The sequence below is a fragment of the Pseudorasbora parva genome, chromosome 4 (genome assembly GCF_024679245.1).
Source record: "Pseudorasbora parva isolate DD20220531a chromosome 4, ASM2467924v1, whole genome shotgun sequence".
In the NCBI taxonomy this organism is placed as follows: domain Eukaryota; kingdom Metazoa; phylum Chordata; class Actinopteri; order Cypriniformes; family Gobionidae; genus Pseudorasbora; species Pseudorasbora parva.
Genome location: NC_090175.1, coordinates 55238535 through 55251258, shown reverse-complemented (window position 1 = coordinate 55251258; position 12724 = coordinate 55238535). Strand labels below are relative to the sequence as shown.

General features: G+C 34.0%; 1 protein-coding gene across 19 annotated transcripts in view; it reads left to right on the top strand.

Moving 5' to 3' along the window:
- Window positions 1-11540, top strand: part of mbnl2 (muscleblind-like splicing regulator 2) — a 103569-nt gene extending 92029 nt beyond the window's left edge. For 9 of the 19 annotated variants that reach the window (XM_067442246.1, XM_067442241.1, XM_067442242.1 and 6 more), the window contains 2 exons: window positions 2010-2129; window positions 7157-11540. In XM_067442246.1, the coding sequence (XP_067298347.1) occupies window positions 2010-2126 (117 nt within the window). In that variant the 3' untranslated portion in view covers window positions 2127-2129; window positions 7157-11540. The remainder of the gene's footprint in view (window positions 1-2009; window positions 2130-7156) is intronic. The other 10 variants (XM_067442251.1, XM_067442256.1, XM_067442254.1 and 7 more) reach the window with 2 other exon arrangements.
- Window positions 11541-12724: the final 1184 nt, after the last annotated feature.

Genomic DNA, 12724 nt, shown 5'->3' with positions numbered 1-12724 from the left:
GGTTTACGCAGGTCTTAATTTGACCTTCCACAATTTAAAGGTGCAGTGTGTAGTATTCATGAGGCAATATAATATACATGACTATGTTCTCAGTGGAGTATAAAGACTTTACTTAATGAACTGTTATGTTTTATTATCTTAGAATGAGCCGTTTCGATCTACACATCCTTACAGTGAAGTCTGCATTTTGTGCCACCATGTTTCTACGGTAGCCCTAAAGGGACAAACTGCTCTACAGAGCGCTAGCTACTCTCTGCGGTCTCAGACTACAACATTTCTGTCGTGTCGGCCACCGTAGCTTCTCTATGTGTTTTGAAAGGGAGGGGTGAGCAGTGTGTTATTGCAATTCACAACCTCACCACTAGATGGTGCAAAAATGTACACACTGCACCTTTAATGCCTTAAAATGTAGCAGAAAGTCTTGAGTTCAATATTATGGTAATAAATTAGGGCCCTGTTAAATCAAATCATGATATAGACCAGTGTCTGTAAATATGAAACCACAAATGGACTATTTAAATATGAATCCTGCATGTTCTGCGTGTCTCTGTGTGAGTGAATGAAGCACGCGTGACGCTCGCTCTGTATGAGGACATGAACGCATGAACTTCATCTCCAGAGTCACCTCACCGCTTTATTTGAGAAAAACTACCGTCATATCATAAACACACAGAAACTCAAAGCTCTTCACGGCAACCCATCAAAATACAAGTTCTGTTTAACTCAACAAATATATTACTGTTGATCTAGATACGTCTCAATGTAATGATAAAACTAACTCTAATAATAACTGTTATCGAGACTATTTGAGGTAATAATCATTATTTTTCTTTCTTTTCTTTTTTCTTTTCTTTCTTATTTTTCTTTTTCTTTTAATTTGAACAGTAAAGCTCTGTTGGTCAGCACTTCTGACAAAAAAAGTTTAGTTTCATATTATTAAAAGATAAATGCAATTAATGTTTTATGCCTTCATTTGATTTGCAGAAAAATGTCTGGCCAAAAAAAAAATATTCTGAATTAAAAATGCTGTATTTTCTGTATTATGGGTTTTATTTTAGTGGCTTAGTTAAATTTTAATAATCAAAGTGTGTGTGTGTGTGTGTGTGTGTGTGTGTGTGTGTGTGTGTGTGTGTGTGTGTGTGTGTGTGTGTGTGTGTGTGTGTGTGTGTGTGTGTGTGTGTGTGTTTTTGTTTGTTTGTTTGTTTGTTTTTTATTAATTAGACATGCTTTTTGATTATTTAAATTTAACTAAGCCATTAAAATAAAACCCAGAATACAGAAAATACAGCATTTGATAAAAACGAAACGGAATTTCATGTAGCTTTAAATACATTTATTTTAATTAATTAGCCATGCCTTTTGATTATTAAAAAAATGTATTTAACTATTAAAATAGAGTCTAAAAAAATGTAAACAGAAAAAAAATAATATGGAATTTTTTATTTATTTTTTTATTTTTTTATTTTTTTTACTTTTTAACAATTAAAAAAAAAAAAAAAACACTTTATAGGGCCCTAACACGTTTATTATTTTTTATGAATTGTTAAAAGTTTCATGATTTTACTTAATTAGACATGGTTTTTGATTACTAAAATGTAATTTAACCATTAAAATTGAGTCCAAAAATATGTAAACGAAAAAAAAAATATGAGGAAAACATGGGAAACGATGGAATATGGGAATTTTTTTTGGACTGATTTCATAACACTAATCGGACTTGATCGGACAATAACACTGTGTTCTTTTTGGAGCTTGAATCATTGAACTCTGTTTGCATCTCTGAATCATTATTTCCCTGTTATCACTGTAACGCTGCTTTGAAATCTGTATTGTTTAAAGCGCTGTATAATTAAAGATGATTGATTTGACTTGATCGGAAACGTGCCGTAGAGATGACAATGCTACTAACCATAGAGTTTCCGGAAACGCAGCTAGTTTGTACTTAACCCTAACATGTATATATGTGTACTTATAAAAATGTTACATTAATAACTATTCCCCGCCTCCAGTTCACTCATGCCGAATTCTACACGCAGATGAAACGTCACATGGAGCGCGTTGCATTGTGGGAAAACATATCCCATGCTGTGTCCTCAGATCCATACATCAGGTTTCAGCAAATGTAGTAGGTAATGCGGGAACTCCATGCATACTATTCACAGTATATACACACTGCTTACTGCAACATAGGAGTAGTTGTGTGGCCGTATGCCATGCCGAACACAGCTTCAGTACTGATGGCAAATATAGCAGGTCATGCATATTGAAAATATGCCAGAAAACATGAGTATGCTAGTATGGCGTTTTGAACACAGCCTGAGACTCAGCGTTTAGTGGGCCGTCCCTGGCCTGTGATGTGAAGAGTTGATGGGCAGCTTCAGGTTTAGAGCAGCAGCGCCCCCTCCTGGACAGAGAGTGCAGCTACTGACATTCATTTCCTAACGCTCATTTAAATATGAAACTTTTCTAACTTACGCTTATGAAACTTTTATTATTTACTTCCGTGCATATGGCTTGTCTGCAATTATTTGATTTTAAAATAATGTTTGTACACAAAAATAAAGAAATACAAAAAGGCTTTTAGTTCTTGGCAGTAAAGTAAATATGTGAAACATATTTTAACAGATATGCACATTTAAAATGTAAAGGTCTATAGAATCAAACATTTATATATTATTTTATGTTTTTTTATTTATTTAAATCAAACTAAAATATTATTTTAAAAACTTCAGATATGCACCTTTAATATTTAAAGGTCTGTAGAATCAAATATTTATATTCTCTTTTAATAAAGTATATTTGCATTAATAATATATTGACTGACTTGTTTTTAAGTATTAATGATTTTTTTTAAATAAGTATTAAATGTTTTAAAATATTTTTAAAAATGGGGAAAAACAGGTACATTTAAAGTGCAAAGATGTATAGAATCAATTTTTTACATTCTATAATGCATGTATTATTTTAATAAAGTATATTTACATTATTAATATAATTGTATTTTTTTAAGTATTAAAAATATTTTTTAAAAATCTGATATGCACTTTTAATATTTCAAGCTATAGAGTTCTATACTTATATTAACTGTTTAATGTATATTAGCATTTTATATTTTAAAAATAAATTTAATTAGATTAAAAATATATACATAATTATGTGCATTTAAAATGTAAAGATCTATAGAATAAAAATTTTCCATACAATAATGTATGCATTTTAATCAAGTATATTTACATTATTGATATAAAAGCATATAAAAAACATTCATATTTTAGATTAAATAAGGATTAAATGCATGTAAAATATTTTTAAAAATGGGGGGGGGGAAATCAGATATGCAGATTTAAAATTTAAAGCTCTAGAATTCTATATTTATATTATTTATGTAATGTATTTATTGTATGTTTGCATTATTGAGAATTATATTTTAAAACTAAATATGAAAAATATTTTTTTATTAAAAAAAACCTTCAGATATGCAAAAAATGTAAAGGTTTTTAGAATCAATTATTTTCATTCTATAATGTATGTATTATTTTAATAAAGTATATTTACATTATTAATATAATGACATTCAAGTATTAAAAATTTAAAATTCAGATTTGCACATTTAAAATTTTAGAATTCTATGTTAATATTATCTATGCAATGTAAGTAATGTATATTTACATGATTAATGTTATTTTAAAAAGTATTAAATATAATTCTATTCTATATTTAATTCTATTCTAATAATTCTCTAGAAGTCTATATTTATATTATTTATGTAATGTATTTGTTTCTATGTTTGTAATGTATATACATATATAATATAGTGATATTTACTGTTGATAAAAATATAATCTTATAAACAAACATAATATATAATTGCATATATTTACATTGTAATTTATTTATAACAGTTATTACTATGTAATATTTTATGCTGTTGATAATTACATAATAAGTATATAAATTATAATAACTTTATATATATATATATATATATATATATATATATATATATATATATATATATAATATTTATAAATTATCAATCACTTCAATAGCAAGTAGTCTATGGTGGTTTGTCAGTGTGTCTAACGTCTGTAATTAATTTATTACAAACCAGGACAGAAACTGCTGGTCAAATTGTTCCTGGGGTTTATTAAAGGGTTAGTTCACCCAAAAATGAACATTTGGTCATGACTTACCCTAATGTGGTTGGCCAGCCGTCAGACCTCCGCTCATCTTCACACACAGATGAAGATATTAGTGTTGAAATCCGATGGCTCAGAAAGGCCTTTATTGACACCAATGTCATTTCCTCTCTCAAGACCCATAAAGGCACTAAAGACGTCGTTACAAAGCCCATCTCACTACAGCGGCTCTACAATCATTTTATGAAGACACCAGAATAGGTTTTGCGTGCAAAAAAACAACTAAATAAAGACTTATATAGTGATGCACTGTAAAAAATAATTTAGAAAAAAAGTTACCTGGTTGCCTTAGAATTTTGAGTTCATTGAAATTAAAATTTTGAGTTAATACCAGTGACAATTTTTTGAGATTCGACAACCTTTATTAAAATATTATTAAAAGATTTTGTTAGAAATCTAAAGATCAAGATCATGATTTATCACATATTTTATGTGGTTCAGATACAATAATGTTTTGAGTTTCTATTTATTAAACAAATTTCCTTCATTGTATCAACTCAAATTTTTAATTTCAATAAACTCGAAATTTTAAGGCAACCAGGTTACTTACTTCTTTAAGTTAAACCAACAAAATCCAACCAAATTTTTTTTACAGTGTGGGCTGATTTCAAAATAAAGATTCGAACAGTTATGAATCAGTGAATCGATTCATGATTCGGATCGCCAATGTCACATGATTTCAGCAGTTTGACACGCGATCCGAATCATGATGGGCTTTGTAACGACGTCTTTAGTGCCTTTATGGGTCTTTGGTGTCAATGAAGGCCTTTCTGAGCCATCGGATTTCAACACTAATATCTTCATCTGTGTGTGAAGATGAACAGAGGTCTGACGGGTGTCCAACCACATTAGGGTGAGGAATTAATGACAGAATTTTCATTTTGGGGTGAACTAACCCTTTAAGGCAGTAATAAATGACACATTTGTCGACTATAGCAGCTAAACCTGCTTTACATCTCTCTCTCTCTCTCACACACACACACACACACACACACAACACCTGATCCAGCATAGAGTCGCTGTTCTGTACATTGCCACTGTGTCATCGGGCTCTGTGTGGCTTCTTGCATGTGATCCCTCTCTGGCCTTGCTTTCCCATCATGCCGCGGTGCAGTCTCCTCAGTTCTCAGCGCTGACGCCTTTCATAGTGACTCGTGTTCCTGATCACACTGCGCTTTTACTGTTCGTCTTGGGCTACTTTAATACATTTCAAGATGCCTTTGGTCCAGGCAAAAGATTAGCTGTACGACCCACACACTCAGCTATGCCATCAAATATTATTGATTTATGTGTGATGATGTGTGAGGTATTTCAGACGGGTTTACGTTACTCTGGTATTTACAACCACGTGCATGCAGAAGAATTCAAAACCTGCTGAAAAACACACAAAGACATGAAAATATGGCAGTGTGACCCGAGGCCGTTAAACAAGCGGATGAAACGAAAGAGTGCTGACTGTTTTCACACACCTGGCTGTGTTCCACTCGCATACTAGCATACTCTTGCTATCTCTGCAGTATGCAACGCATCGGTTTTGTGTGTGCATTGATTAGCCTGCCAATGTTCACACGGTTTTGAAAGGCATTACTACTTTTATTCAGCAAGAATGCATCAAATTGATCAAAAGTGACAGTAAAGACATTTATAATGTTACTAAAGATTTGTCAAATTAATGTATAAATTAAATTATATTCATCAAATAATCGCGTAAAGGCTGTTTCCACAAATATAGGAAGCAGCACAACTGTTTTCAGCATTGATCATATTCATAAATGTTTCTAAATCCTCATCTGAGAATGATTAATGAAGGCACCGAAGACTGGAGTAATGATGATAAATTCAGGAATAAATGACACTTTATATATATTCACATAGAAAACAGTTGGTTTAATATATTATTTAAACAAAAAAGAATTAAAGTATATATTTTAAATAGTTTAAAAAAATCAGATATGCACATTTAAAATGTAAATATCTAGAATTCTATTTTTATATGACTTATGTAATATATTTAATGTATATTTATATTAATAATATAATATTTCAAAAATAGGTATTAAAATATATAAAGTAAAACTTAAAATATGCACATTATAATTAAAAGGTGTATAGGATCAAATATTTACATTTATATAATGTATGTATTATCTTAAATATATATTTAGCTCATTAGTACAATGGTATTTTTTTAAAAGAGTTAAAATATTTTTAAGAAATTAAAACTTCAGATAAATGTAAAGCTTCGTAATTCTAAATGTATATTTTTATGTAATGTATTTGTATTTATTTTTGGAAGAATACATTATTTTGTATATTTACATTTATGAAGTGATATTTACTGTTGATAAAAATATGTATTTATGATTAAATAAATGAATATAATATATGCATATTATATGCATTATAATATATTATATTATATATATTATATATTATATTATAATATATGCATTATTTATTTCATATCTTTGAAATGATTTTTAATATTATGTAATGATGATGCATTCAGCTTTGATCACAGGAATAAATTACACTTTACTTACTATATATTCACATAGAGAACAGCTGATTTACATTTTTAATATTTCACTATTTTTACTGTATTTTTGCTCAAATAAATGCAGCCTTGGTGAGCAGAAGAGACTCTTTCAAACAGTGTCCAAAGCATGTAAATAGCACCAAGTCCTTTGCGTTTGCTGCTTTATGCGTCTGAGAAGACTAAACACTAAGACATCTTTTTTTAGGGAGATTTTACAGTGCAAACGATGCACGTGAACATGCATACGCTCAGTAAACAGCATGCACATCCATCGGCATCATCTGTATCGACACGGACACATTTAAACATTGTTTCGTAATGCAGACGTCACTATAAGTCAGAGCACTTCAGATAGATCGTGATGCCTTACTAACGCCCGGATGCTGTTTTGTGTTTGTCTCCCTCTCCCTCTGCACAGATCATCTTGAAGTAAACCACCGGAGAGGAACGGGGTGTCAGGAAGCTGCTTTGAGAAACCCAAAAACATCCCCGTGTAAATACGACCTGCCCACCCCGTTAGAACTACAGCAACCTGCATGATAAAGCGTAAACACGTTAGCAAGCCACTACACACACACACACACACACACACCTGTTATGCTCAGAAAACCGGTTTCTAACTTCAAAACAAAAGAGATAAAAAACGAAACAATATATGAATATATATAAATATTTATATATATATATGTCAATGTACAGCACGTTTCATAAGTGAGATTCATCTGAATGATCGCTCACCCGTCAGATAATGTGTATTTTTCTCCCATGGTTGTTTTAAATGAGAAACAAATGCACAATGTTCACCCTGAGCGGACTACACACACACACACACACACACACACACACACACACAGTTTGCACTGTCAGAAATAGTGCTTAATAATAAGTGCTTGATTGTCTTGAACGGGAGGACGTCTCCTGAAGAGTATGTCTTAACATCCCCATGAAACCCTCCGGATAGGGGAACGATGGGTTGCTTGATTTTTATTTTATTTTTTTAATTTCTTGTTTTAATACACAACACCGAATGTCACATGGCGGACAAAAAAAGAAGATTGTCTACTGGTCAGAATGCGCCTCCCTCCCCGGTTTCTCCTTCTTGGACTTGAGCCGACCCGTCTTCAGATTCGTTCTTCATCCCCAACGGCCAAAGAAAGGTTTACTCTGACACTGTTGAGAATGTGGCAAACCACGTGCCATGCAACCACCTTTCCGTCTCTGCTGAAGGACTGAGTTTTACTCCTTCTTTCTTTTTTGTTTTTAAATGGACGGTGAATGATTTCGACGTGTCACCAGGGAGTCGACTCCGGCTTCCATCCCGTGCCAAGGGCTTACATTAAAACTGGAGAGCTGCTGTAAAAAAAAACTCACACACGAGTCGGACTTCTCCAGTTTGTCTGGGGCTGGTTCGTTGTCCCAATCACACGGTGCCCAGCGAACGAAAAACACGTGAGGAGGAGAAGGAGAGGGCGAAGCGTTGCAGTAGACGATATCTGCGCTCTCGCCGATAATCCTGTTTTATTTGATAAACAGTTAGAAGTGCCTAAGAAATCTATTTTACACAGCAAGCATCTTGAGAAGATGACTTTATGTGGGGTCGGGGGTTGTGGAAACACTCAAGCGACGCTCCCGAAATCATCTCGGCCAATTCGGATGAAAAGAAACGAGACGAGAAACACGTCAAACGCATTTCATACACATCACGGTCTGTCTCATTACACAACATATGGTGCGAGGCTGAATAGGTGGAATGTGGATTTTTTTTGTTGACATGGGAAATGTAAAGGACGAGCTAAATGTCTGTAACGCGTGACGTTTGAGTTTGGTGAACGATTGTTATAGCGGTGTGTTCTTAAGCAGTTTTGTTGTCGAGTCAGGACTGTCCGTTCTGTCGTTTTCTTACTAAACAGCATCGTTTTCATTTTTTAACCTGGAATACAGTTTAACAGTGCTCAAAAGTTTACACAACCCTTGCAGAATCTGAATAATTTGAACAAAATAAGAAAATGCATGTTGTTGTTTTATTTACTACTGTCCTGAATAGTCAAAAATAGCTTCATTTATTAAAATGACCCTCTTCAAAAGGTCACACACCCTTGATTCGCAATGCCGTGTGTCGTTCTCTAATGATGTTCTTGAGTCCCTTGTTCTTCAGATCCTGCACACTCTTCAGTTTTCCAGCATCTTCTGCATATTTGAACCCTTTCCAGCTGTGACTTCATGATTTTGAGATCCATTTTTTCACACTGAGGGCGATTGAGGGACTCAAACACAACTATTAAAAAGGTTCAAACATTCACTGATGCTCCAGAAGGAAACACGACGCAATAAGAGCCAGGGGTGAAAACTTTTGGTTCTACCATTTACTCACCCTCAAATTGACACAAAGGAAGATATTTGGAAGAATGTTAGTAACCAAACAGATCTCGCTACCGTAGTAGGGGAACAAACACTATAGTGGTCAATGGGAGCCGAGATTTGATTGGTTTCAAATATCTTCCTTTGTTTGGAACAACTTGAGAGCGAATCAACAGACAGATATTTTATTTTTGGGTGAACTATCCCTAAATTTGTCTTCTGAGAAACCTGCAAGTATCTTTTGTTGTTTCCAAAGGACAAAAAATAATAATATTAAAGAATAAAATCTCTTAATGCGTTTCTTTCTGGAGCATCAGTGAATGTTTGAACCTTTTTTAATAGGTGTGTTTAAGTCCCTCAATCGCCCTCAGTGTGAAAAGATGGATCTCAAAATCAGTCACTGCTGGAAAGAGTTCAATTATGCAGAAGATGCTGAAGGATTTTTCTGAAGAACATTGGGCAGTTAAAACAAGAGACTCGAGAACAACCATCACAAAACACACACACAGTGCTGTGAATCATCAGGGATTAAGAATCAAGGGAGAGCTTCTTTTAAACGGGGTCATTTTTTTGTCTATATGTGAACATCTTTAATGTAAAATATCTTATTCAGGACATGCATGCTCTTCTTTTGTTGAAATGATTGACAGATTGTGCAGCTTCTGAGCGTGATTAAGTGCACACGGCCTGATTTCTGATGGGGGACGCGTGTGTTTGTGCATCGATGTGAGCGTGTGCATGCCTGCGTTAATCATCCAATCAGAAACATCATGTGTTTTCATGGTGCTCAATTAACACAGACAATCCACAGAGAGGCGTTTGGTTTCGGAGGAGTATGGCACTGGTCTTTTTTTTTTTTTTTTGTCCAAAAGTTACAGTTTTAATGTAATTTTTGAAGTGGAAAGTGATTTTAAATATATTTTATTGTCATTCATTTTGTTTTGTTAAATACTAGAACACGGAACAATGGTGTAACCTATTTTAAAAAAAAAAAATGAATGTAATTTATTAAGCCAGGCTTGGCTACGCTCGCTCGTCCTTTAAAGCGGCATCGGCCAATCAGGAGCCGCTTCTAGATCTCACGTCGGGACGTCACGTCGCAGCGCAAGCCAGGCTGTAGAACTGCTTGTGTTATGTAAAAACAAATGTTTATTGTATAGGTAATGTTTTACCAAAAAAAAAAAAATCTAAAATAGAAAAAAAATGTAAAAAAAATATATAAAATTCTCAGTAGTATGATAGTTATTTCATAATAATATTAAGTTGTTGCTGTGGCAACCTAAAGTTGCGAATACTAAATTTTGGTATTTTTGTAAATGATGTAATTGTTAAGTTGAATCTTTTCTTTCGTTTCATTTTCTTTTAGAGCACTGCAAAATGTTAGATTGTAAAGCAGATATTGGAACATTTCCTATTTTATGTCGAGATTATATTACCAGGAGATTTTCCGGTAGCATTTAACGGCGTGTAACGTTTAAGATAGTAGTAAACACTCACCGGTTACAATAGTGTGACGTAACTTAAGAAGCGACTCTAGCGTTCCCCCGTTTTTAATTGACAAAGGATCTCAAGTACTTTTTCTATTATTTATGAAAGTTGTCCTGGTTTGTTCAACAGCTTAACGATTGCACTTTGGTTTCCTGTGACTGTAGGATGTTCATTTCAAACGGATGCACAATGAATACGGTAGGGCGACACAAATCAGTGATGGTCGTTTTATCGCTTCAGTTCAAAAGCAGAAGACTAAATATTCCGTAAGCATCTTTGCATGGTATTTAATGTCAAATTAAGGAGTTCTTTTCCATTTAATCTGAGAAAATAAACAGAAATATATTGAATGTTTCTATCTACACTATAGAGAAAAAAATCTGCACATGTGACGAGAGTAACGGTTGATTTCTTATTGACTGATGGTGACAAAAGCACTTTGGGATCAGTTGATATACTGAGCAGACACAGCGTATCCAAACACTTTGCCTTACCTTTAGTCCATTGTTTTTAAGCTTTTGTGTTTCAGAGCTATTAATATGTACTAGGGTGTCAACAGGTCTCACCTCCATCTATATATGAATATACTATACCTATAACTAAGACATGTAAGAGTTTATTATTATTATTATTATTTGGGAGCATTGTCACCGAGAGGCCAAAAGGTGTTGATGCTTTCCCATGCCCTGCTCTTCAGTGGGATTGTGGGTATTTCTTTACGCTGTGCTGCTTGACTTCCATCAGTGATGCAGTAGCCCGTCGACACGTTCACAGAGATACAGTTATAAACCAAGCCCTCTTTGGATGATATTAGTTTTCATGTAACCATTTTAAATGTTTTATTTGTGCATATATATATTATGTGCTATTTTATGTCATATAGTCAAATGTTTTTGGTTCCAGAAAAATAGTGTAAAATCTATTGAGACAAAATGAATAAAGAAAGAGAAAAAGGACGAATGTGTGCATTTATTGTTTTTTTCCGTTTGCATGATAATTCATGTGTGTATTGCACAAAAAAACATCTTCCTCAGTAATTTGGTCCTGTTCCAAGATTAACATCTTTAACTCGAGATGAAAAAGAAATTTTGAAAAATTGAAGTGAGTTTATGCCTAACCCTCATCCGTCCCTCAAACCCATTAATTATATTTTTTTTTTGGGGGGGGGTCCAGAAAGCTTATATAATTTAATTTGAATGCAAGTTTTTATTTATTGTATCCTCGCATTCCATTTATTCCTAAGGGGGTCAAGTTGACCCACGAGGGAAGGATATGTTCATTTGTGTGTGTATTTGTAGTTCAAGTATGGCAAAAGTTGAGCCCATTGGTTTGAATTCACTTCATTTTGATCAATTTCACTTCATATTTTATATGATTTCGCATCTCAAATAGATGCGTCTAGGTAAGTCCCACTGGAGTTCCTTGAAACGCACAGCATTATTCAATGTGTGACTGTGCACTGAGTGCACTGTCTGATTGTTCCCTATCCCCTATATAGTGCACCATCCGATTATTCCCTATCTGCTATATAGTGCACTGTCTGATTGTTCCCTATCCCCTATATAGTGCACCATCCGATTATTCCCTATCCCCTATATAGTGCACTGTCTGATTGTTCCCTATCCCCTATATAGTGCACCATCCGATTATTCCCTATCTGCTATATAGTGCACTGTCTGATTGTTCCCTATCCCCTATATAGTGCACCATCCGATTATTCCCTATCTGCTATATAGTGCACTGTCTGATTGTTCCCTATCCCCTATATAGTGCACCATCCGATTATTCCCTATCTGCTATATAGTGCACTGTCTGATTGTTCCCTATCCCCTATATAGTGCACCATCCGATTATTCCCTATCTGCTATATAGTGCACTGTCTGATTGTTCCCTATCCCCTATATAGTGCACCATCCGATTATTCCCTATCTGCTATATAGTGCACTGTCTGATTGTTCCCTATCCCATATATAGTGCACCATCCGATTATTCCCTATCTGCTATATAGTGCACTGTCTGATTGTTCCCTATCCCCTATATAGTGCACTGTCTGATTGTTCCCTATCCCCTATATAGTGCACCATCCGATTATTCCCTATCTGCTATATAGTGCACTGTCTGATTGTTCCCTATCCCCTAT